This window comes from Vulpes lagopus, chromosome 1 (genome assembly GCF_018345385.1).
Source record: "Vulpes lagopus strain Blue_001 chromosome 1, ASM1834538v1, whole genome shotgun sequence".
Taxonomy (NCBI): Eukaryota; Metazoa; Chordata; class Mammalia; order Carnivora; family Canidae; genus Vulpes; species Vulpes lagopus.
In genome coordinates this window covers 147,419,843-147,445,168 of record NC_054824.1, presented here as the reverse complement: position 1 = coordinate 147,445,168, position 25,326 = coordinate 147,419,843, and the positions used below count along the sequence as shown (strand labels likewise).

The 25,326-nt window shown below is 41.3% G+C and overlaps 1 protein-coding gene across 1 annotated transcript in view; it reads left to right on the top strand.

Moving 5' to 3' along the window:
• The window catches only part of ACBD3 (acyl-CoA binding domain containing 3), a 40,191-nt gene that overhangs the window by 566 nt on the left and 14,299 nt on the right, over positions 1-25,326 (top strand). The window contains exons 2-4 of the mRNA XM_041767813.1: positions 20,741-20,882; positions 21,536-21,676; positions 24,703-24,861. Coding sequence (XP_041623747.1) covers positions 20,741-20,882; positions 21,536-21,676; positions 24,703-24,861 — 442 coding nt within the window. The remainder of the gene's footprint in view (positions 1-20,740; positions 20,883-21,535; positions 21,677-24,702; positions 24,862-25,326) is intronic.

Sequence of the window (25,326 nt, the reverse complement as noted above, 5' to 3'; positions counted from 1 at the left end):
GCAGTCCGAGTCTTGCCTCCCCGAGGTTACCGGGGACGTTTTCCCCAAATTCGCTTCTCGGGTTTCCGGCGCCGGGGAGGAAGAATGAGCCCTTTCTCTCCCAGAGGATCCCGTTCTGGGATGGCTTTTTGTATGGGGTTGCTTTTTTTTTTTTTTTTTTCCTTTCTGTTTTAAACTGTCGCATTCCTTATCTTGTTTCCTTGGTACAGCCGACTCCTCCGGGCAGGAGGGAATCTTTCCATAGGTTCCGTACGCTTCCTTTGCAGTCGTTCTGGGGGGCCGTCACCTGGCAGTTTTGATGTGGCAGAGGTCCCCTCTAGCTAGTCAACCTCTAAAGGGAAGGGATGCCCGCGATGTTCTAGTAACTTCTCGATGGTTAAAATTGTACCTTGGAAACAACGTGCAAGAGTAAATTCTCAGTTAAGGCCTAAAAGTACCCTGTTTCTTACAGCATTAATTGTAAGATGTCTCTTCGAGCACGATTGTGATGTGTGGGCTTTTTTTTTTTTTAATTGGGTGATTCACTGGTGGTGATACCAGTCACATGATCTTTAAGTGGGAAAGACTGATGGAGAAGCCCGTTAGTTTGATTCTTAGAGATATTTAGATCTTGTAGGGCGGATCTTTGGCGGAATGAAACTTTAAAAGTGGTTGCTAGGTTTCGTATACGTTTTCGTATACGAACAGCATATTTATGACACTTTTCCCAGAGGGAGTTCCTTTTGGAATACAGTACATACTTGGGTAACTGAAGTTGTGTGGTTCATGGTAGTGATACGTGCAAGAGTTATTTGTTGTCTCCCCAAAATAACTGTGCAAACTAATGAAAATCTCTTACAAATTTTCCAAACATTTGGTTGTTCCACATTCATTGCATTTTTTAATTAAAAAGTTTTCCCTTGGGCAGCCTGGGTGGCTCAGCGGTTTAGCGCCGCCTTCAGCCCAGGGTGTGATCCTGGAGACCTGGGATCGAGTCCCACATCGGGCTCCCTGCATGGAGCCTGGTTCTCCCTCTGCCTGTGTCTCTGCCTATGTCTCTCATGAATAAATAAATAAATTCTTAAAAAATAAAAAAAAAAAAAAGTTTACTTACCCTTGAAATATCGTCATTGGATAGGGAATTCAACTCTCTGTGCACTGGCCAGCTTGGGGAATTGGTAATGGCTAATGGGTTTTGGATCACTTGACCCTTAGGTCACTGACTTGAATTTAGTGTTTCCTGTGGTGGTGATACATTACCACTTATTTAAAAATCTGATGTTTTCTATATAATTTGTGTAACTATATTTTACTTCAAACTTTTATTTTTGGAACTTTTCCACTGTTCAGTAAGATTATATAGAAGGAAAAAGGTCTCTAAGAATAAAAAAGGACCAACTTTTATTTATTTATTTATTTATTTTTTTTTTTTTTAAGGACCAACTTTTAATCCTAGCTTTTGCCACATGACTGACAAAAATATAAAGGTCATTATATTTTCTGATGTCTATTTGAAAATGGTAATATTTTATTTGAAATATTAAAAACACTGTATAATGTGTGGTAAATTTAGCACTGCTTTGGGAGTCAGGAAGCCCTGGATTTTCTGTACTGTGTAAACTCCTGGACAGTTAACTTTTCTCTTCCAAACTTCATTTCCAGGGGTGTGTGTGTGTGTGTAGCAGCTGGATTAGATGAAATTTGGTGCCTCAGATTTAAGATTTTTTAAAAGATTTTATTTATTTATTCATGAGAGATACAGAGAGGGAGGCAGAGACACAGGCAGAGGGAGAAGCAGGCTCCATGTAGGAAGCTCAGTGTGGGACTCGATCCTGGGACCCTGGGATCACACCCCGAGCCAAAGGCAGACGCTCAACCTCAACCGCTGAGCCACTCAGGCATCCCTCAGTTTTAAGATTTGATCTAAAGCCAACATTTTAACATGTTTGCTGAGTAGTAAGAGTCCTTGGAGAACCAATATAGTGGGGGGGGGGGGGGGATAGTTAATCAGTTACTTTAGAGAAAAAAGCTGCATTGATAGGTATGGTTCATTCACTTCCTAAGTTAAGCTTTCAGAGCCATATTCAAATACTTAAAAGGACAAATAGTGTAACAATTAAAGCTATCTTTCTGCATGGATCATTACATAGTTGGCAATGATTAGGCAGGCTATTAGGATAAGAGATGCCTAAGGGAGGGGGAGAGGAATCTAAAAGCAGTCAGAAGAATAATTATGGAAAGTGGGGTGAGTCAAGTGTTGCTGCCTTTGTTTTAATGTGTAAGTTTTCCCAGTTCAGTACTTGGTATTTTTAGTAGTTTTGTAAGGATTTCTAATAGGTCACTATCTTGTGGTATTTGTACCAGAATTTCAGCAAGAATCAAAATTGACATTACATTTTATCTTCCAGTGTGGAATAAATATGAATCTTGAAAGCATGGCTATCCATTGAAAAGACTTAGATAGGGAATCACGAAGCCTGTTTCTCATTCCATCCCTGTCACAGTGGTCACAGGCCAGTGACCGAATCCATTATGTCAACTATCTATTCTTAACTTTATGCCAGTAAAAATAAAGATAAGATGGAAGTATGGGTAAATGTAAGTTAGGATCTTACCATCCAAACTTCAGACATTGTTGGGGCGCTTGGTTGACTCGGTAGAGCATGTGGCTTTTGATCTTAGGGTTGTGAGTGGAGCCCCACATTGGGTGTAGAAATTACTTAAATGAGCTATAAATAAGTAAACTTCAGACTTTGTTGAATCCTTACTACGGATAAAGTTTTCTGTTAGATTACTGCTGTAAGTGAATAGTATGTTCCTTTTTGGTGGTAAGGAATTTAAGGTCCAAAGAGTTAAAGACCCAAAGATACTGTGTGAAGGATGGAAGGAGCAGATATCATTCCAGGGTTGGGGAGGAGAGGCCAAGAGTCGTGAAAGGACAAGGTGGGTGTCAGGAAGTGGCTTAAAGGAGGCCATGTGGAGGGCTGGAGAGGTGCGTTGGTGTCAGATCTGAGGAAGGACTTGAATGTCATCGTAAATAGCCTTTTTGTTAGTAGACAGTGAAGAACCATTCAACGTTTTTTACAGGGCAGAGCCAAGTTGCCCGATTCTAGCTCAGCAAGATTCAGCTGGTATTTTCAGCTCTTTGGGTAAGGACTGCATTGGTTGACTTTATTGTACCCTTTATACTTCTTGGAGGGAGCTAACCTGAGGAGTTGTATTTTGGTTTTTAGAGTTTTGGGGGGTGAGTGTTTCCTTCTCTAACACTTTATTGCCTCTTTACATGAAGCTGTTAGATGGTTGCATTAATTTAAAATTCCAAAGTAATAATTACCCCCGCTTTGGTTGTTTAGCTGATGTTCACTATATGTCAGGTACTGCTTTGAGAGCTGTATATACACATAATTTTGTGTAATCCCCCACAGACCTTCCAGTGGGGGTGTTCTGGTTTCTTAGTCAAAGAACTTGATCTGGGTCTCTCAGTTACTCGTAAGAGGCAGGGTTGGATCTCACTCTGATTCCAAAGAGGTCTTCCCAGTATAGGAGAGGCAAAGTGAATGGAAACCCTGCTTTTTTCTGATGGCATTTGAGGGAAATACTTAGAATTACCTACCCTGTTGCCTTATCACATTTTGGAACTTTTTGAGTATATGTGTTTGGAAATATTAAGAGCTATGTTAAGAGCTAATAGAGGGCAGCCCCCGTGGCCTAGCAGTTTAGCGCCGCCTTCAGCCCAGGGCCTGATCCTGAAGACGTGGAGTCCACGTCCAGCTCTCTGCATGATGCCTGCTTCTGCCTCTCTCTCTTTCTGTGTCTCTCATGAATAAATAAATAAATAAAATCTTTTAAAGAAAGAAAAGAGCTAATAGATTCATACTGTTTTTCTGCACATGATCACTTTATTGAATCTCTTTAGATATCTGGAGGAGTGAAGTGTGAGAAAACCATCTACTCTGAATTCCAAAATAATATTGCTGTCAGGTTTGAAATTTTAAACATAATGGGGCAGAAATTGCCTCCAAAGGACTGAAATAAGTGTGTTCATCAAAATATTGACATACAAAATCCCATTGCTGCTAATACAATAGTAGGTCTTTTGGGAAGCCTGAATTTAGCTAGTGTAATGATTTTTTTTTTAACTCTTATAAATTGAAAATGGATGTGTTAATTCATTAGGGACTGAAAATGGTGGTACTCTAATTTTTTTTCTTTTATTGGAATATTTCATATACTATTTGTTGTGGAGTATAAATTAAAATAGGAAAGGAAAAATGTATCTTACCCTTTATTAGTTTTCAAAATAATGAGTTGTTTCTTTAGCAACCTTAACAGGTGACAGGTTTTTTTTTATCATCATTATGTACTCATACTTTTAAAAGTATCTGATTTTTTTAAGCTCTTAGCAATACTCAGTACTGTCTTTAGTAAGTCAAATTGGCTCTTCAGTTCCTTCCTTTGACATGACTAGTAATTTTTCGTAGCTTCCTTAGTATCTGGTATGATGAGATATTCCAGGTTATTCTTATACATTTCCTGCTTCAGCAGGAATCATCAGCCGTTTGTCCAAGGGAACATGGTTCCTGTTAGTGGGAAACAGCATTTGAAGAGACATAATCTGGGTGATAAGACGGGGTGCTCATTGCTACTGGATTGGTCATTATTTCTAGGCCTTTTCAGACAATTGGAGGGAGTGGGGTGTGTGTGCTGTATTTTTGAGTGTGGTATGTAAAAGCTGTAGTTGAATTTGGAGGAACTTAAGTAATGAATTCAGAATCTTTCTAGTCTTTTTTTTTTTAAGTTATTTATTTATTAGAAAGAGAGAGAACGAGCAGGAGGGAGAGAAAAACGCAGACTCCTTGTTGAGCAGGGAGCCTGACATGGGGCTCAATCCCAGGACCTGGGATTACGACCTGAGCCAAAGGCAGACACTTAACTGATTAAGCCACTCAGGTGCCCCAGAATCTTTCTAGTCTTGTTAATGTGTTTACATTAGCAGTCCTGGTGCCTATTCAAGTAGTACACTCAGCTGTGTTACTGATTGCAGAGAGGCCATCATGTGGATGGGCTGAAATGGTTCCGTTTTCTTTTGTCACCTTTAGACATATCCATTTACAGCAACATGTATGAATGGTCCCATTAATGTTTTAAAAACATGTACAGGGCAGCCTGGGTGGCTCAGCAGTTTAGCGCCGCCTTCAGCCCAGGGTGTGATCCTGGGCTCCCTGCATGGAGCCTGTTTCTCCCTCTGCCTGTGTCTCTGCCTCTCTCTCTCTCTGTGTGTATTCTCATGAGTAAATAAATAAAATCTTAAAATAAAAAAAAATAAAAACATGTGTAGCTGTAATTTATTCTTTGGTAACTTAAGTATAATTAGTGTGTGCCTCCTGGACTTCAGGGGTCTAGCTTCAGATAATTTCGTGATTAAAATTATTACTATCGAACATCTTTTAAATTTTGAGCTTATTTTTCCTTTTAATTTGTCTGTACTGGGGGATCCCTGGGTGGCGCAGCGGTTTGGCGCCTGCCTTTGGCCCAGGGCGTGATCCTGGAGACACAGGATCGAATCCCACATCGGGCTCCCGGTGCATGGAGCCTCCTTCTCCCTCTGCCTATGTCTTTGCCTCTCTCTCTCTCTCTGTGACTATCATAAATAAATAAATTAAAAAAAATAATTGTACTGTTAGGCATAAGTGTCTAATACTATAGGAGGATGTAAAGACCCAAGAGACAATTATAAGAAAGAAATTGTAACACAAGGGACACCTAGGTGGCTCAACTGGTTAAGCATCACACTCTTGATTTCAGCTCAGGTCATGATCTCAGCATCATGAGATTGAGCCCCACATTGGTCTCTGCATCCAGCATGAAGTCTTATTTGTCCTTCTCTCTCCTTATGCTTGCATGCTTGCTCTCTCACTCTCCCTAAAATAAAGAAATAAAATCTTAAAAAACCAAACACCAAAAAGAAAAATTATAGCCACTGAGAATAGTAATACCTCAGGGAGGGAGGGGGATTAAAAAAATAAAAGTATAATAATACCTCTCAAGCATCTGATTTTTTATTTTGCTAGTTGATATTAAATTTGAGCTGAACTGAATTTTTCTTTTTTCCTTTTTTTTAAAGATTTTATTTACTTATTCATGAGAGACAGAGAGGCAGAGACATAGGCAGAGAGAGAAGCAGTTTCCCCACGGGGAGCCCGATGTGGGGCTCAATCCCAGGACCCCGGGATCACGACCTAAGCCTAAGGCAGACACTCAACCACTGATCCACCCAGGCGTCCCTGAAGTTTTCATATGAAGATTGGATTCAAGCATATGTTTATATGTATGTGTGTATATATGTGCATGTGTTTAATGTAAGTGATTTTAAACATTTGCCTGAGGCCTCCCACTTATTTAATACACATTCAGAAAAGTACACATCATGAGTGGATAGCACGGTGAACTTTGACAAAGTGTACATATTCTGTTAACCAACACCCAGAAGGAAATAATGTTTATAGCAGTTTCCCCCTTATCGTGGTTTCACTCTGCCTGGTGGTCAACTGCAGTCAGGAAGCAGGTGATCCTCCTCCTGACACAGCGTCAGAAGGTCACTGGTAGCCTAGTGCTGCGTCACACCTCTGGCATCCTTCATCTCGCATCATCTTTTTTCTTTTTCTTTTTTTCCTGAAGATTTTATTTATTTATTCATGGGAGGCACAGAGAGAGGGAGGAGGCAGAGACACAGGCAGAGGGAGAAGCAGGCTCCACACAGGGAGCCTGATGCAGGACCCGATCCCGGGTCTCCGGGGTCACACCCTGGGCTGAAGGCGGCACTAAACCGCTGAGCCACCCGGCCGGGCTGCCTGTCATCTCATTTTTCATGTGGACATTTTATCATCTCATAAGAGTGAGGACAGGACAGTAAAATATCTTGAGATGACATTCACATAACTTTTATTATAGCGTATTGTTATAATTATTTTGTTATTGTTTTACTGTGCCTAATTTTATAAAGTAAGATTTGTCATAGATACATACTTATAAGAAGAAGCCCTGTTACCGTAGGGCTTGGTACTATCCACAGTTTCAGGAATTCACAGAGGGTTTTGGAATGTATCTCCCACAGATAGGGAAGATTACTGTTGCTGTACTTGCATCTGTTCACTAAATGAGAGCTACTGTGGCTCAGTATTTAGGAAGCTGAGCTCTGGAGTCAAGGCTGTCTAGGGTACTTTGTCTAATTCTGCCACTGAGTTTCTTAAATTCCATGCCTTTGCTCAAGGGTTGTTGTGAGAGTTATAGGAAAGTATATATAAATTCTTGCCGGAGTGCCTGACAGTTGGTATTCTGTGATTGCTTATGTTGTTAAAGAGGAAAGATTACCAAGAATTTATTGTGGGGTGTGTTGAGTTAATTGGAAGGAGGAGTCAGCTTTAATAAGCACTTAGTACATGCAAGGCAGTTGCCAGGGTGTTTTATATTATTCATTGACTCAGAAATACTGCATTGTTACACTTCCCTACAAGTAATATAAACATTTATTTATCAGGTTTTACAACATGAAGGATATGTGGTTTTAATTTTAATATTTCTAAAATACGGGCTTTACTCAGTATATTCTTTGGGAGGCAGCAGTGTGCTAGGGCCATGAAAGCAAACAGATTTGATTTTAGGCCTGTTTGGTGGAAATCCACTATCTAGGAAGAGAGAGAGGGTCCTGCTCTCCTCTGTACAGATTAGACAGTCCCTGGATCACACTTTTAGTTTGAGACATCATCCCTCGGGGTTAAAGACAAATGGAGCTTGTCCGGAACAGAGCAACTTGTATGGGTGTGGGCACTTGGAGCCCTGGTGTTACCAGGACGGCTGCTCCTCAGCCAGTGACTGCTTCCGGCTCTGTGCGGGCACTCACTAAGATTTTGGAACACATTTTTTCTAACCCTCACAAGAACCCTAAGAAGTACCTCCATTTCATCAGTAGCAAAACAGAGGCTTGGAAAGGTTAAATAAGTTGTCCCTTCTATGTTCTTAGCAAAGCGGGGATATAAACGTACATCTTCAGAAGGTGTGAGGGAATGAGCTCCAGATGTTTAGCCCAGAGAGTAGAGAACTCAGGGCAAATGTGATGGGTATTTGTGGTTTTTGAAGTCTTATATGTTAAATGTATTTTACTTAATGCTGAGGACCAGAAGTAGACCCTGTGGATGGAAATTCAAGAGGTGAAGTCAGAATAAAGAACTAAAAATTACATCCATGCAGACATAGAATAGAATGCTCTGGGATGGTGAATTCCCATCACCTGGACCTGCTCAAGCATAAATTAGCAGCTGCTAGGTGGGTAGGCTTCCATTCTTCTTTAATCTTTTTTTTTTTTTTTTTTGTATATGCTGCAGGTTTTTTCTTTGTGGTTACTGTGAGGCTTATGTAGAATTGTTCATAGTTCTGTTAGTTTAAGCTGGTAATTTCCAGGGCATCCAGAAACTCTGTGCTTTTTCCTCTCTCCGCTTTAGGTTAGTGATGTTGTCATTTACATCTTTTTTATACTCTATATCCAGTAACAGATTGTTGTAAGCCAGTGGATATGCAGAGGGGATTTGACCTTTGGTTGTGCAGGTTAGTCAATAATGGTGAATATTCTTTCCAGCTCATAGATTGTATGGTTTCATTTCATTAGACATAGGCTACAAGAGACATTGAAATAATTTGTTACATCATCTACCTTTATCTCCAGAGAGGAGAGAAAAACAGGATTTCTGTGTAAACTTATTCTAGCAATTGAGATGTAAGACTAATAACCTTTTGTATAATTAATTTCAGGTGGAAGGGACTTAATCTTTCAGAGCTTTGGGCTTGGTAACTGTGATTATAATACTATTATCAAATTATGCTGCCTTATTAGAACTGTAAAGTTAAGTACTTATGATTTTAATAAGAACATAATTTAGAAGCCATTTCTATTTTTAGTTGCTTGGGAAAATGTGTTTTATGTATTGCATTAGTTTCCTACTACAGCTGTAACAAATCACCACAAATTTAGTGGCTTAAACCAGCACATACTGTCTCACAGTTCCTGAGGTCAAAAGTTCTGAATGAGTCCCTTTCCTCCAGAATCTCCCCCCCGCCCCCCTGGAATTTAAAGGTATTAAAGGTCCATTTTTTTCTGGCATTCAGTATTCATACTCTTAAGATGTTCTGGTCCTGTGTATGTCATCTGCTGTTCTTCCTAGAAGTTTTTAGAATATCCTCTATCTCCAGTGTTTGAGAATATCTGTTATTGCCTTTCTGGTTTTTTTGGGTTTTTTTTTGGGGGGGGGGAGGGTTTTTTTAAGATTTTATTTTATTCATTCATGAGAGACACAGGCAGAGGGAGAAGCAGGCTCCACTCAGGGAGCCCGATGTGGAACTCGATCCCAGGTCTCCAGGATCAGGCCCTGGACTGAAGACGGCACTAAACCGCCGAGCCACCCGGGCTGCCCCTGTTTATTTCATTTTTTGAATGATTATGTTCAACGTTTGAGAGTCCTTCTAGGCTCTAAACCTTCATCCCTCATTTCTGGGAAATTTTCTTGTATTTCATGATAATTTCCCCTCTTTTTTCCTCTGTTCATTCTCTGATACTGTTAATATTAGGTATTGGATCTTCTGGGTTGAACTTCTAATTCTGTTACTTTTCATCGTTGTCTCTTTGCTCTGTCTTTTAGGAGATAGTCTCAATTCCATTTTCCAACCTATGAAAGATTTTTTAAAAATTGGTTTTCACGTTTTTCATTTCCAAGAGTTTTTATTCTCTAAATTACCTTTCTTCCTGCTACTTGTTTTACTTGGTGGATTCATCAACTTCTGTCTCTGAGGATATTAAAACGAATGTAGGGGCATCTGGGTGGCTCAGTGGTTGAGCTTCTGCCTTTGGCTCAGGGCGTGTTCCCAGGGTCCCGGGATTGAGTCCCACATCAGGCTCCTTGCAGGGAGCCTGCTTCTCCCTCTGCCTATGTTTCTGTCTCTCAAGAATAAATGAATAAAATCTCAAAAAAAAAAAAAGTAGATTTTTGTTTCATTTAGAAAAAATTTTTTAAAGATTTTATTTATTTATTCATTAGAGACACAGAGAGAGAGAGAGAGAGACAGACAGAGACAGACAGAGAGGCAAAGACACAGGCAGAGGAAGAAACAGGCTCCATGCAGGAAGCCTGATGTGGGACTCGATCCTGGGTTTCCAGGATCACACCCTGGGCTGAAGGCAGCGCTGAACCGCGCTGAGCCCCCCGGGCTGCCCTTAAATTTTTCTTTAAAAAAATAAAATAAATTTTTATTTTAGGGGCACCTGGGTGGCTCAGTTGGTTGGGCTTCTGACTCTTGGTTTTGGTTCAGGTCATGATTGTAGGGTCCTAGGATCCAGCCCCACATCAGCCTCTGTACTCAACATGGAATCTGCTTGAGATTCTCCTTCTCCCTCTGCATCTCCCACTCTTGCATGTGTGCACTCTCACCCTCTCAAATAAGTAAATAGTCTTTAAATTTTTCTCATAAACATTTTTTCCATGTTGGAAGCTTTCTCATATGTCAGGTGACACTTGGATATTCATTCCCATAGAAGGATAAGGCACTGAGCAGCTAATTGTGACCTTGAGCAGAAACCTTTACTGTAGGGTGAAGAGGTAGATGTTTCATAGGGGAACCCTCAAATATCAATATCTTTCAAATCAGTAACTGTATATTTTTTTCTATGGGGCCAGTTTCTCCTGCAAATACTCCTGTCTCCTTCGGGGGATATATGAACTTAGTTGTCAGCATTCAGGAACCAGGCGGGAGAAGGGAGGGTGGCAGGGAGTTGTTTACCATTTACTAGGAAAACTTGTTTCTCTGTGTTTAGTCCTACAGTTCACTCCCAGCCTGCTGTCCTCCCATCTGGAGCATATGTGATTCAGGATCTCTAGTAAACATCAGCCCTTTGCTGAAGTCGGGGCGAGGTAGCCATCCGTGTACTTGGGGTTGCCAAACAACAGGAGGGAGGAGAAGTACCAGCTTAGAGTTTCAGCATTCTTGTTTCTATCTAGACTCCAGCTTTTTTTTTTTTTTTTTAATTTTATTTATTCATGAGAGACAGAGAGAGGCAGAGACACAGGCAGAGGGAGAAGCAGGTCCCATACAGGAAGCCTGATGTGGGACTTAATCCCGGCACTCCAGGATCGTGCCTTGAGCTGAAGACAAACGCCCAACCACTGAGCCACCCAGGCATCCCTAGACTCCAGCTTTTAAAGAACTTGGAACCTTTACTTCCTGAACCTTCCCAGAGTTCTCTAAATTTCCTTCCCTATTTCTTTTCATTGAGGTCTCATTCAGAATCAGAGCTAACCATGTGTATGTAATCCACCATGTCTAGCTGAAAGTTTATGTTTTCTGACCTTTTATTATTTTATTTTTTTAAAGATTCTATTTATTTATTCATGAGAGACACAGAGAGAGAGAGAGAGGCAGAGACACAGGCAGAGGGAGAAGCAGGCTCCATGCAGGGAGCCCGATGTGGGACTCGATCCCGGGACCCCGGGGTCACGCCCTGGGCCAAAGGCAGGTGCTAAACTGCTGAGCCACCCAGGGATCCCGTTTTCTGACCTTTTAATGATGACTTGATTTTTTAAAATATCTGGAAATCACCTGGCTTTTGATTTATTACTTTCTCTAGTTAAGAGTCAGAAACTTTTCCTAAAAGGGCCTGATCGTGTTTTGGGCTTCAATAGCCACATATAGTCTGTGTTCATATTCCTTGTTTTTTGTTTGTTTTGCTTTTTGTTGTTGTTTTACGACCCTTAGAAAACAAAGTCAAGAATGCCTGGCTGGTTCAGTCAGTGGAACATACAGCTCTTGATCTTGGGGTTGTCAGTTCAAGCCCCACATTGGATGTAGAGATTACTTTAAAAAAAATCCTTAGAGATACCTGGGTGGTTCAGGTGTCTGAGCAACTCTTGATTTTGGCTCAGGTCATGATCTGAGTCTTGTGAGATAGAGCTCCATGTTAGGATCCACACTAGTGTGGAGCCTGCTTAAAATTCTCTCTTCTTCTCCCTCTGCCCTCCCCCCAAGATAAAAATAAAATATTTGAAAAATAGGGGCAGCCTGGGTGGCTCAGTGGTGTAGCACCGCCTTCAGCCCAGGATGTAATCCTGGAGTCCCATGATCAAGTCCCTCATCGGACTCCCTGCATGGAGCCTTGCTTCTCCTCTGTGTCTCTGCCTCTGTGTGTGTGTGTATGTGTGATGAATAAATAATTAAAATCTTTAAAAAAAATTGTTGCTGGACCAATGCCAACAAGTGATCCTATTCAGTCCATTAAACGAGAACTCAGTTTGCCATCAGTGCTTCCCTTAGGTTGTAGAAGTGCTCACTGCTTCTTGTTGCTGTGTCTGTACACCTGTATGCCTGAGAAATAGCTTTGCAGGTTCTTTCTAATTATAATATGTCTGTCTTTTTGGTTGCTGTGGAAAGTAGAATTCCAAAATTGAATATAACTTTAAAATAATTAAATTGTCGGAGATCCTTGGGTGGCTCAGAGGTTTAGTGCCTGCCTTCAGTCCAGGGCGTGGTCCTGGAGGCCCCAAATCGAGTCCCACATCAGGCTCCCTGCATGGAGCCTGCTTCTCCCTCTGCCTGTGTCTCTCTCTCTCTGTCTCTCTCTCTCTCTGTGTCTCTCATGTATAAATAAATAAAATCTTAAAAATAAAATAAAATAAACTGTGAGTCCAGGAATCTGGAATGATACCTGTCTGTATCCTTTTCTGGCAGGACTGAAATAGAACTTTCCTGTGGGAATGGGGTCCAGGTTAAAGATTTTTGAGTTTCAGCATGGGTTTTTCTGTATAATTAATGTAGTTTTAACTTTATTGTTAAGCAGGATGCCTGGGTGGCTCAGCGATTGGGCATCTGCCTTCGAGGAGTGATCCTGGGGTCCCGGGATCCAGTTCCGCATCAGGAGCTCCTGCATGGAGCCTGCTTCTCCCTCTGCCTGTGTCTCTGCCTCTCCCCCTACACCCCCCACCCCCACTGTGTCTCTCATGAATAAATAAAATCCTTAAAAAAAGAACTTTCTTATTAAACATATTTAATGTCCATAGATCCAAAAACAATTTAGAAGAAAATGATTTTCATCTAACTCAGAAAGCTGAACAAAACATGGGGCACCTGGGCGACACTGTCAGTTAAGTATACCTTCGGCTCAGGTCATGATCTCAGGGTCCTGGGATGGAGTCCCTAGTTGAGCTTCCTGCTCAGTGGAGAGTCTGCTTCTCCCTCTCCTTACTGGCTATCTCTCTCTCAAATTAAAGTCTTAAAAAACAAAACAAAACATCTGGGATGTGTGGACTAGAACCACCTGAAGAGTAAGAGAAGTAACCTTTTTTTTTTTTTTTAATAATGCTAATAGTCTGCCTAGAGGTGTAGATTGTGTAGGGTTTTCATTTTCTGTATTTTAAATTGAGAAAAGCAACAGTGTGGGCTCTCCTGTGTAGGATGGTTGGGGTTATTTACACATTTTCCTGTGTCTTGTATATTCTTCAGGGGAGAATAATTGATTTGTTAACCTTTGTCCCAAAGGCTGAAAGATAAGTTGTGACTTTTTTTAAAAGTTTGTTAAAAAAGAAAGAAATGAAAAAAAAAAAAAAAAAGAAATGTGTATGTATTTAATATGAAAGTACATATGTGCTTGAAGAAAATTTGGGAAAATAAAAAATGAATAAAAATCTGCAATCTAATTCTGTAGAAATTATTATTAACATATTGGTGTGTTTCCTTTTCTTTGTTTTATTGTTTTTTTTTTTTTAATTTTGTTTTAGACAGATTTTGTCCCCCACCTGAATAATGATGATTAATTTGAAGATCTAGTAATAGAATTTAAGGGAAAGATTATAGAACAGTTCTTCAAACTAACAAGTGTGTAAACAATTCTGTGGAAATGCCAGTACAATTCATAAGAATGGATCTACTGTTTTGCTAATTCTCACAGAAATTGACCTATAAAGTTAAGTTTTTCTTCAGTGAGATTTGTTGGGCATGGTTTTGGTGGAACCTGTGAACCAGGCATGGTGTTTAGCACTGGGGTTCATGGTGGTGAACAGATTTGACTGCTTGACCAGAACTAACCCTTAAAACATTAAAAAAAAACAAACCTATTTCTTTTTTTTTTTTTTTGTCTTTTTAAGATTTTTTAAAAAAGATTTTATTTATTTATTCATGAGAGACAAAGAGAGAGAGGCAGAGACACAGGCAGAGGGAGGAGAAGCAGGCTCCATGCAAGGAGCCCAGTGTGAAACTTGAACCCAGGAATCTGGGATCACGCCCTTAGCCAAAGGCAGGCACTTAACCGCTGAGCCACCTAGGCGTCCCTAAGATTTTATTTTTAAGTCATCTCTACACCCAATGTGGTGCTCCATCTCACAACCCTGAGATCAAGAGTCATGTGCTTTACTGACTGAGCCAGCCAGGCACCCTAAAACATATTCCGCTTTTGAAAAATCCTTTATGGATTGGCAGTATATTCTTAATTCTCTCAGGTGTAAAAAGGGCAGATCTTGGGACGCCTGGGTGGCTCAGCAGTTCAGTGTCTGCCTTTGGCTAAGGGTGTGATCCTGGAATCTGGGATCTAGGATCAAGTCCCACATCCACATCGGGCTCCCTGCATGGAGCCTGCTTCAGCCTCTGCCTATGTCTCTGCCTCTCTATCTCTCATGAATAAATTAATAAAATCTTTTTTTTAATTTTTATTTATTTATGATAGTCACACAGAGATAGAGAGAGAGAGAGAGGCAGAGACACAGAGGGAGAAGCAGGCTCCATGCACCGGGGGCCCGACATGGGATTCGATCCCGGGTCTCCAGGACCGCGCCCTGGGCCAAAGGCAGGCGCCAAACCGCTGTGCCACCCAGGGATCCCAAAATCTTTTTTTTTTTAAAGGGCAGATGTTAAAATAACGTCCAGAAATCCTGAAACTCACCCTGCCTGTTGATGAGTCACTTTTTAGGGGTGAAGGTCAGACTCACACCTTGCTGATCAGTGAGAATGGTTTCCTTGTTTCCTTTCCTCTCCCTTCTTCCCCTGCTCTGCGTTTGTACTACTGAGTACTGAAATGAAGTAAATTCATTATCCCACAAGAAATAGGCCCTCCCTCTTTTAAAACTACTGCTGCCCTTTTGGTAGCAGTCGTAGGCTAGATTATTTTTCATATCCACTGGCCTGTGAGTTCCAAACCTCTTCCTGCAGCAGGTAGGAATTTGTGTGTGGGTTTGAAAATTCCTATATGACATGACTTACCGGAAAAGTGTTTGGTCTTCCAGTGAATGAAATTTCCATCAGATTTTATCTTTATTTACATTTACTTAGGAAAAAGGAACTGCTTTCCTAGAGTTCAAACTTTCTTTTAGTTTAGTTTAGTTTTTTTTTTTTCCTGAAGGAAAAATAAAAATCCCAGGAATACTGACTGAACAAAGCAAGAAATTTGTGCCACGTACTCTACCCCTGCTATTTCTCAGGCTCACTACGTTTTTTTTTTCTTGAATCACCCACACATAATTTCTTTTGATAAGGCTCAAGATAAAATGATGTAGTTAGAGTAGTTTCTTTTGGTTTTTTTTGTTTGTTTTTTTGTTTTTAAAGATTTAGTTATTCATGAGAGACACACAAAGAGAGAGAGGCAGAGACATAGGCAGAGGGAGAAGCAGGTTCCATGCAGGGACCCCGATGTACGACTTGATCCTGGATCTCCAGGATCACACCCTGGGCTGAAGTTGGTGCCAAACCATTGAGCCACCCGGGCTGCCCATCTTTTTGGTTTTAAAAAACAAAAACTTTCTGGGGCACTTGGATGGCTCAACTGAGTGTCCAGCCCTTGGGTTCGGCTCAGATCATGATCTCAGGGTCCTGGGATCAAGCCCTGTACCAGCTCTGCTCAGTGGGGAGTCTGTTTGAGATTCTCTCCCTCTCTCTCAAATAAAAATCTTAAAAAAAAAAAACCTTCTTAATATTTCAACTAATAGGGATGCTTCAGTGGCTCAGTGGTTAGATGTCTGCCTTTGGCTCAGGGCATGATCCCAGAGTCCTGGAATTGAGTCCTGTAATATCGGTCTCTCTGCATGGAGCCTGCTTCTTCTCCCTCAGCCTGTGTCTCTGCCTCCTCTGTGTCTCTCGTGAATAAGTAAATAAAATCTTTTTTTAAAATTTCAGCTAATAGATAAGAAGTTAGAATTGTTCTTCAAATCATAGGTTGGTGAAAGTGAGAACATTCTTCTGGATTGTTTTTTCTTTTTTTTTTAGCTTTTGATTTTTACTTTTTTTTTTAAGATTTTTTTTTAAAATTTATTTATGATAGACATAGAGAGAGAGAGAGGCAGAGAGACAGGCAGAGGGATTAAGCAGGCTCCATGCCAGGAGCCCGACGTGGGACTCCATCCTGGGACTCCAGGATCGCACCCTGGGCCAAAGGCAGGCACCAAACCGCTGGGCCACCCAGGGATCCCCTTGATTTTTACTTTCTGAAGTAATCTCCACAGCCAACGTGGGACTCAAACTCCCTGTCTGAGGTAGAGTCTCGTGCTCCACCCACTGAACCAGCCAGGTGTTGCTGGCCTATGTTTCTAAATAATTACCTGTGACATAGTATAAGAAAACTTTTGGTGATTAATTTGTACAAAACAAATTGGTCAAGGATGGTTATGGGCATTTTCAAAATTAAAGAAAGGCTTTTTGGTAAATGGTTGCCCGAAGTAGCCACTAATTGTTTTACCCATTTTAACCACCTAACTTCTGAGAATAGACTTTTTTTGTTTTTGTTTTGTTTTGTTTTTAAGATTTTATTTATTTATCCATGAGAGACAAAGAGGCAGAGACACAGGCAGAGGGAGAAGCAGGCTCCATGCAGGGACCCGATCCTGCCGTCTCCAGAATCAGGCCTCGGGGTAAAGGCGGCACTAAACCACTGAACCACCCAGGCTGCCCAATTTATAAAAAATTTAAATAACAGTAGATAAGTATAACACCATTTTTCTTGCCAAGATAATTTTTCAAGGTTGCATTTCAGAGAGATTTCATTGGGAAATAACTATTTTGAGCTTGTTAGTTTTTCCATGAAAGACAATGCAAAGGTATATTTTGGTTTTGTAAACTCCAGTCTGTTTTGCTTTAGCTTGATTATATACTGTGATGGAATTTAACTCAACTACTGACCCAGCCTCAGGAGTTGAAATGAGTTTACTTTTACCTTTTGATCTGTTTTCTTGTAAGTCAGGAGTAAACTCTAAAATAATCTTTTCTTGAGGCACCTGGGTGGTTCATTCAGTCTGTTTAGCATCTGCCTTGGGCTCAGGTCATGATCCCAGGGTCCTGGGATCGAGTCCAATGGTTGAGCACATGTGCTCTCTCAAATAAATAAAAACTTAAAAAAATAAGATATTTTCTTTATCCCAATGTAACTGCGATACTTAGTTTGTAGTAAGTATACACCTGAACTACACATCTGGATATGCTCTTTACTGTATTGCCGTGTTAGAAATTTTTAATTGTACCTCAATAATTTGCAAGTTACATGACGACAATGAATTTACACTCAGGCTCAATAAATGTATATTAAGTTGAAGGTATGAACATAAAAATATTTTCTGTAATGTTCATCATTGGTCGAAATAGCATTCTAATAGTTGAATTTTGAGGGGTTTTTTAGATTTTATTTACTCATTAGAGACCCAGAGAGAGAGGCAGAGACATAGCCAGAGGGAGAAGCAGGCTCCCCACTGGGAGCCCGATGCAGGACTCAATCCCAGGACCCCAGGATCATGACCTGAGACAAAGGCAGATGCTCAACCACTGAGTCACCCAGGCGTCCCAAGAGTTGGATTTTAAAGTGCGTCCCAAGAGTTGGATTTTAAAGTGCGAGCTGCAGGGGGATCCCTGGGCGCTAAACTGCGCCCAGGGTGTGATCCTGGAATCCTGGGATCCTGGGATCGAGTCCCACATCAGGCTCCCTGCATGGAGCCTGCTTCTCCCTCTGCCTGTGTCTCTGTCTCTCTCTTTCTCTCTCTCTCCGTGTCTCTCATGAATAAATAAATAAAATCTTAAAAAAAAAAAAAAAGTGGGAGCTGCCTTTTCGTTAGTAAATACAGAGCTATGATAATCCTTTTTTTTTTTTTTTTGAGCTATGATAATCATGTTCGAAAAGCTTTAGAGGAGTCCCTGCTCTTGGTGCTAATTGTCTAGTGATACTGTTTGCTCAGTAGCAGAGGCATATGGCAGGTCCACAGGTTGCTGAATTGTTTCAATTTTTGTTAAATAAGGTCAGTGACACAGTTTTGTCTTAACACTTATTTTTTCTGGGACGCCTGGGTGGCTCAGTGGTTTAGCACCTGCCTTCAACCCAGGGCATGATCCTGCAGTCCTGGGATTGAGTCCCACATCAGGCTCCCTGCAGGGAGCCTGCTTCTCTCCCTGTGTGTCTCTTATGAGTAAATAAATAAAATCTTAAAAAAAAAAAACAAAACAAAACTATTTTTTTCCAAGTATTGCAGGAGTTTGTTCTTGCAGGAAAAAAAAAAAAAACTATATAACTGGGAAACTCCTTCAGTCCCCATCCACTGGTTTTGCCAGTTGTTTCCCTAGAGGCAATCCCTCTTAACTGTTCAGTTTGTTCTTCCACACCTTTTCCTTGGAAAGGTTCAAATGTCGACAGTAAAGCTTAAATTTTGAGAAGAGACTCCTGGTCCCCTTTAGTGTGACTCCTAGATTTTTCTATTTGTGTCTACCTTCACATAATGGTCCTGGAGAATATGCTTCGGGAGTGTGTTTACGTGCTGTGTTTTGTCAATTCTAAGACTCACTATTATCTTACGTGCTATTAAGAAAGAAAAACTGCTCTTGTAACTGTAAAATACTGGATTGTAAAACAGAATATGATTTTAGAGAAGTTGAAGCATGTGGTTGAGGGAATGCCTGAATGGATGAAATAAGTGATGTGCTGTGATTCTGTATTGTTTTCTGCAACTTGGTTTGTCACTTAGTATTTCCTGTAGTTGCTTCATTTATACCATAGTCTGAATAGATCATACTGTTTAGCAGTTTTTTTTTAATATTTTTAAATTTTTATTTATTTATGATAGTCACACACACACACACACACACACACACACAGAGGCAGAGACACAGGCAGAGGGAGAAGCAGGCTCCATGCACCGGGAGCCGGACGTGGGGCTCGATCCCGGGTCTCCAGGAACGCGCCCTGGGCCAAAGGCAGGCGCCAAACCGCTGCGCCACCCAGGGATCCCCTGTTTAGCAGTTTCTTTATTGAGGAACTTGTAAATTGTTTTACCATAACAAGAAAATAGCTGTATCCCCCCACGTCTGTATATTTAGGAGAGTATCACAAGTGGATCACAAGAATTGGAATTACTGAGTCATGGGGCATGCACATTTTTAGTTTTGAAACAAGTTGCTGAATTGTCTTCCAAAATATCTAACTGTATACTTCAACATTAGTATAGGAGAGTACCTCTTTGTCCCATTCTTACCAAGTCTTGATGTTACCTGACTTTGTTTGACCTATGTGGTGGCAGAGGCTTTGTATCTAATGGAAACCATATGCATTTCCTTGATTAGTGAGGTTGGGGATCTTGGGTTGCTCATTGGCAACCTGTTTCATTCTCCTCTGAGTTTACTGTTCATAACCTTTAATCCATATTCTTGTCTCATCGGTAATTTTATTTTGGTGACTACTGTGTGCATGGATAAAATATGTAGGTAGTATATACTATTTTCTATTTTTTTAGGTGGTAGTCTCTTTTGTTAGAACCAGCCAATAATTAAATGTATCAAAGAAGCAGAACTATTCTCTAAGGATTTCCCATTTTACCAGCACCCACTTTCATATTGCTTTGAATGTTGGTGGTAGTGAAGTCTTTACAGGCGAAAACTGGCTTCACTCTGCATTGCCCATTGGAAACCTGCCAGAGCCAACCATGGTATGAAGCAGGGAAAAGGATCTGATAGCCATCATTGATACTATCCCATTTCTTCTGAAGTAGCAGTGGACTCCCTACTTGATGAATAGACTGAGAGGTTCAGTGGTCTCACATCTAGGAAAGGTCTCAGAGGAGATTCACACCTCTCCTATCAGAGCCCCTTCACCACACTGCACATCTCAGTGGGATGGATGCATTTATAGCATTTCAAGGTACGCATAATCTCTTATACATGATTATACTAAAAGTGACTGATAAAAAATTATTTTTTTTAAAGATTTTATTTATTCATGAGAGAGAGAGAGGCAGAGACACAGGCGGAGGGAGAAGCAGGCTCCATGCAGGAAGCCTGATGCAGGACCCGATCCTGGAACTCTGGGATCACACCCTGAGCCAAGAGCAGACACTCAACTGCTGAGCCACCTGGGCGTCCCCAAAATTATTTTTTATAAACTGTTTTTAAAAAAACGATCCTCCTGCAGTTTTTGATAAGTGTAGAAGATATGAAGTGGAACAGTTTGTGTCTGTTAACTTGACAGATGGGTTTCTCTGTAGAAGTTTGAACATAAGTATCGATACTTGGCTTCATGAAAAAAAATCTCTGCATAAAAAGTTTCTATCTTAGGCTCTGACTATTAAAATCTAGTTTTTGAAATAAAAATGTCACCATAAGATTTGTATCTGTCACAGGGAGTGTGTGACATACCTCACAGTGGAAGCATAGGACACTGAAAATACTTTTTTTTTTTTTCAAATTCTAATTGTTTTCATGTTTCTTTATCTTACAGAAAAAGATGGCAAAGCCTTTCATCCAACTTATGAAGAAAAATTGAAGCTTGTGGCACTGCATAAGCAGGTTCTTATGGGTCCATATAATCCAGACACTTGTCCTGAGGTTGGATTCTTTGATGTGTTGGGGAATGACAGGAGGTAACCGTGTTTTGTTGTATAATGAATTTTACCAAGTGATGTTGAGAAGAGTGCAAAGCGAATTGGTTAAGATGGAATCAGCTGGTTCCTTAGCTTTAGAGTGAGACTGAAACAGACATTTTTGCTTACAGCTTCTGGAGTCTTCAGATGTGTATCTCTTTTTGGCTTGGAGATGTTTATGGATAAATAATGTGGAAGAAGTTTTCTCATCTGATTATGAACATAAGACAAGTACAACTTCATTTGATTCTTCCTAAATAACATTAATAGCAGCCATTTACAACATACAGTCATTGATTTCCTTACTGGGACAGAATTATGACAGGAAAGAATGCATTGGGAGCTGTATTTGGTTAAGACTAAAATATGGTGACGGAAAGTCAGACTTCGGTGCTCTTGCTTGTATGGAAATTATCAGCAATGCAGCTAATCTGTAGTTCACAGCAGCACGTTTGGATTGTATGTGGCACATCTAATTTAGGAAATCAGTGATACATACTTGTTGAAACTTGAGTTTTGAGCCTTTTGCTTATGGTAGAATCATCCTTTGTTTTAGTTGTAATTGAGAATTGTTCATGTTTAGGTTTAAATTAAATCACATTCGTAGTCACTTAGGAAGAGGCGGTAATAACTTTTCTTGTTATTTCTTCCAGGAGAGAATGGGCGGCCCTGGGAAACATGTCTAAAGAGGATGCCATGGTAGAATTTGTCAAGCTTCTAAATAGGTGTTGCCATCTCTTTTCAACATATGTTGCATCCCACAAAATAGAGAAGGAAGAGCAAGAAAAGAAAAGGTGAAGTTTGATGACATGGCACACTTTTTTCCTGTGGAGCCCCAGTCCTGATGCCTTTGCCTTATGGAGTATATTCTAGATCACGTAACCCCACTGCCCTTGGATCCCCACTTCTTGTTTTAATGCTTTTTTTTTTTTTTTTAAGATTTTATTTAATTTTAGAGGAAGATCTCAGGGTTGAACAGGGGGAGGGGCAGGAGAGAGAATTTCAAGCAGACTGAGCACAGAGCCTAATGTATGACTCAGTCTCATGACCCTGAGATCACAGTCTGAGCCAAAATCAAGAATTGGATGCTTAACCGACTGTGCTACCGAGGCACCCCTGGATCCCCCTTTATTACGGCAGTTGTTCAAACCTGCTGGTGTGAGCAGGTATTTGTACTTGGAGTTTGAGGGGCAGGGGCCTACTGCTATCGGGTGGCTATCCCTTTGAAAGGAACCGCCTTTCCACCATGGCAACATTCCTCTTGTCCTGGTTATACTGAGGTTTTGAGCAAGCTCCACCATTAACTCAGGCCCCCTCCCCAACCTTCAGGGCTGGAGACACACCCTTTGCCTTTGTTTCCCTCAAGCTTCTAGAATGTTATGCTCCATATCATGGCTATCACCTGTACTATGTGGTTATTCATATTGGCTCTGGCTCCCACATGGCTTATTAATTATTTCCAGGGGGTAGGCACGTATGCTGCTGAATAGACTGTTTATGTTGATGGGATTTTTCATCATGACTGTGAAATCCACAGCATTACAGTTAACACCTTTGTTTTCTTTTTAAGATTTATTTATTTGAGAGAGTAAGTATGTATGGGCAGGAGGGGGCAGAGAGAGAGGGAGAGAGAATAATCCAGCAGACTCCTTGCTGAGTGTGCAGAACCTGAGGGGCTTGATCCCACAACCTTGAGATCATGACCTGAGCCAAAACCAGCAGGTGGACGCTTAACTGCTGAAGCCACCCAGGCACCCCTGGTTTACACCTTATTTATCTAGAGGTTGTATTTTCAATAACTTTGATTATCTGAAGTTTTTGAGTAATGAAAATGGCAGTATAAAACCAGTTTTCTCAGATTATATTACATTTACTTAGGAACCATTGGTTCTCTGATTTCCTTTCTTGACCTGAATTGGAAATAGCAAAAACGGCCTGACAGGAAGAAGACAGAAACTATAAAAAATCAACACAAGAATTATAAAACTATAGCAGGCCTCTGACATGGAGCCTGCTTCTCTCTCTGCCTGTGTCTCTGCCTCTCTCTCTCTCTCATGAATAAATAAATAAAATCTTAAAAAAAAATTATGTTTATCCAAAGGAAGATTGTTTTTATCCAGAGGAGAAGTTTTGATTTATTTTAAAGATTTTATTTATTTATTCATGAGAATGCACAGAGAGTAGAGAGAAAGAGGCAGAGACACAGGCGGAGGGAGAAGCAGGCTCCATGCAAGGAGCCTGACATGGGATTCGATCCCGGGTCTCCAGGATCGCGCCCTGGGCCAAAGACAGGCACTAAACTGCTGCGCCACCCAGGGTTCCCAGAAGTTTTGATTCTTAATGGCAAATTGAGTATTTAAGTTATTAGTCTTCTTAACATGTAAAATTACATTTTTCCTTTTAAAAATCTTTTGTCATGAGATGAAATCCACCTAGTACTCTGAAAGCATTTAAGATTAGACTCCTTCTGTCGTACAGGCCTAGCTCTGGTTGTGGAACATCCACCAACTGTGACAGGTTAAAAGTAGGTCATATTACTGCTATGTGTTGAGCCCTGGTTGTGGCTCAGATGTGCTGTTAATCACTTCTAGGAGTTTGGGGAGAAAGCGGGGTAAGCCGAGCAGTGCTTGTGATAGGACTAAGAAGTGGTATCCCCTTAGATCCTCAGAGACCTCTTGCATCTGCTCCTCAGCCATCCGGCCCTCCATACCATGCTCAGCGAGGCACTCACTCCTCATGCAGTGGGGTCTGTGTTCCCCCAGGAGAGAGGCAGAGAGCAGGCAAGAGCTGGGTAGGGACTGTACCTGCATTACCAACTCTTCTTTTTCTATTTTAAATGCAGCCCTTTGACATTTTTTTAAATGTCGGAAGCAACATACAGATATGTGTAATATAAGTATGTTTCATCTATGGCAGTATGTGAAGCACAAACCAAAAACCATCCCTCCCACATTGCTTTTAATTGTTCTCTTCTCTTGATAGATGATAAAGGACACATTTAAGGTGTATTTTTTTTTTTTTTAAGATTTATTTATTTGAGGGAGAGTGCGAGTGCATGTGGGGGAGGGGCAGAGAGAGAAAAAGTTTATTTCTGCTGAGTGTGGAGCCTGATGGAGGGGCTTGATCCCAGGACCCTGACATCATGACCTGAGCCGAAACCAAGAGTTGGGATGCTTAACCGACTGAGCCCCCCAGGTACCCCCAGGTCAGATGTTTCTTTGCAGACCTTTTCCTATGCATTTCCCTACTCTTTTCATTAAACAAACATATTAAATGTCTTTGCATACTAGGCCACATAGTCGTTTTTTTGGCTACATGGCATTTCAGCGTACTTTATGCATTTCTAGACACATGCTTGTTCTTTCTAGCACTGTGCTCAACTCTGAGAATGAAGCGCTGGGAGATAGGCAGCCTTTGCCCTCACAAAGCACCGAGTTTAATGGTAGGGCAAATATATTACCGAATTTCTCACACAAATTTAGTTACAACCACAATAAACAGTGGGAAGGGAAAGCCTGTGACACTCTGAGTGTATGTTAGGGAGACCTTCAGGGTGTGGGCACATCATTTCAGTGGTCTCTTACTGATGGACACCGTTCTCTCTTGCTGCGCAGCTGTAATTATTTCTGCCTTGTTCTTGTGGATTGTGAGATCTACCCCACAGGATAAATTTCTACTAGCAGAGTGGGTACATTTCAAATTTCGATAATATGACCATGTTGTTCTCTCAGAGTTGTGTTTTCACGGGAAATAAAGTCTTAAGTTATTTTAAAGCAGGATTCTTTATGCAGGGCTCACTGTGTCTGTCCTTGGCTTGTAGGAAGGAGGAGGAGGAGCGAAGGCGGCGCGAAGAGGAAGAAAGAGAGCGTCTGCAGAAGGAGGAGGAGAAGCGCAGGAGAGAGGAGGAGGAGAGGCTGAGGCGGGAGGAAGAGGAGAGGAGGCGAATAGAAGAGGAGAGGCTTCGGCTGGAGCAGCAGAAGTAAGTGGGTCAGTGGCTGGTCTTGAAGCTTGAGAGCTGGCCCGCCATGGCCTCCATGTGCCACGCTTGTGGGAGAGTGCTATGATGTGTGCTGGGAGGCACAGCCGTGCCAACTCCTGGCATTTGTGCCAGTGATTGTCGTGTTCCCAAGACGGCCTTATCTTCAGCTTCAGTGGGTTGCAAAAAGGAAAGGGATGGGGTCAGCCGCCAGATCCAGGGACTAGAGCGGGAGCTGAGGTTGCTTGCTGGCTCTATCCCCAGGTCCACAGAATCTCGTCTTGCTTCCCCAGCTTGTGTGTCTGTCTCACCCCTTCTGTTCTCTGCCTTGGTGTACACAAGGCTGGCCCAGTGTGGATTTGTGTGGTCTGAGTTTTCATGCATCTGACAGATTGGCCGGAATCAGAGAGAGATCCAGTTAGTCCTGGGACAGAGGGTCTGCTTGGTGTGGCCTTTGTCAGGCATCTG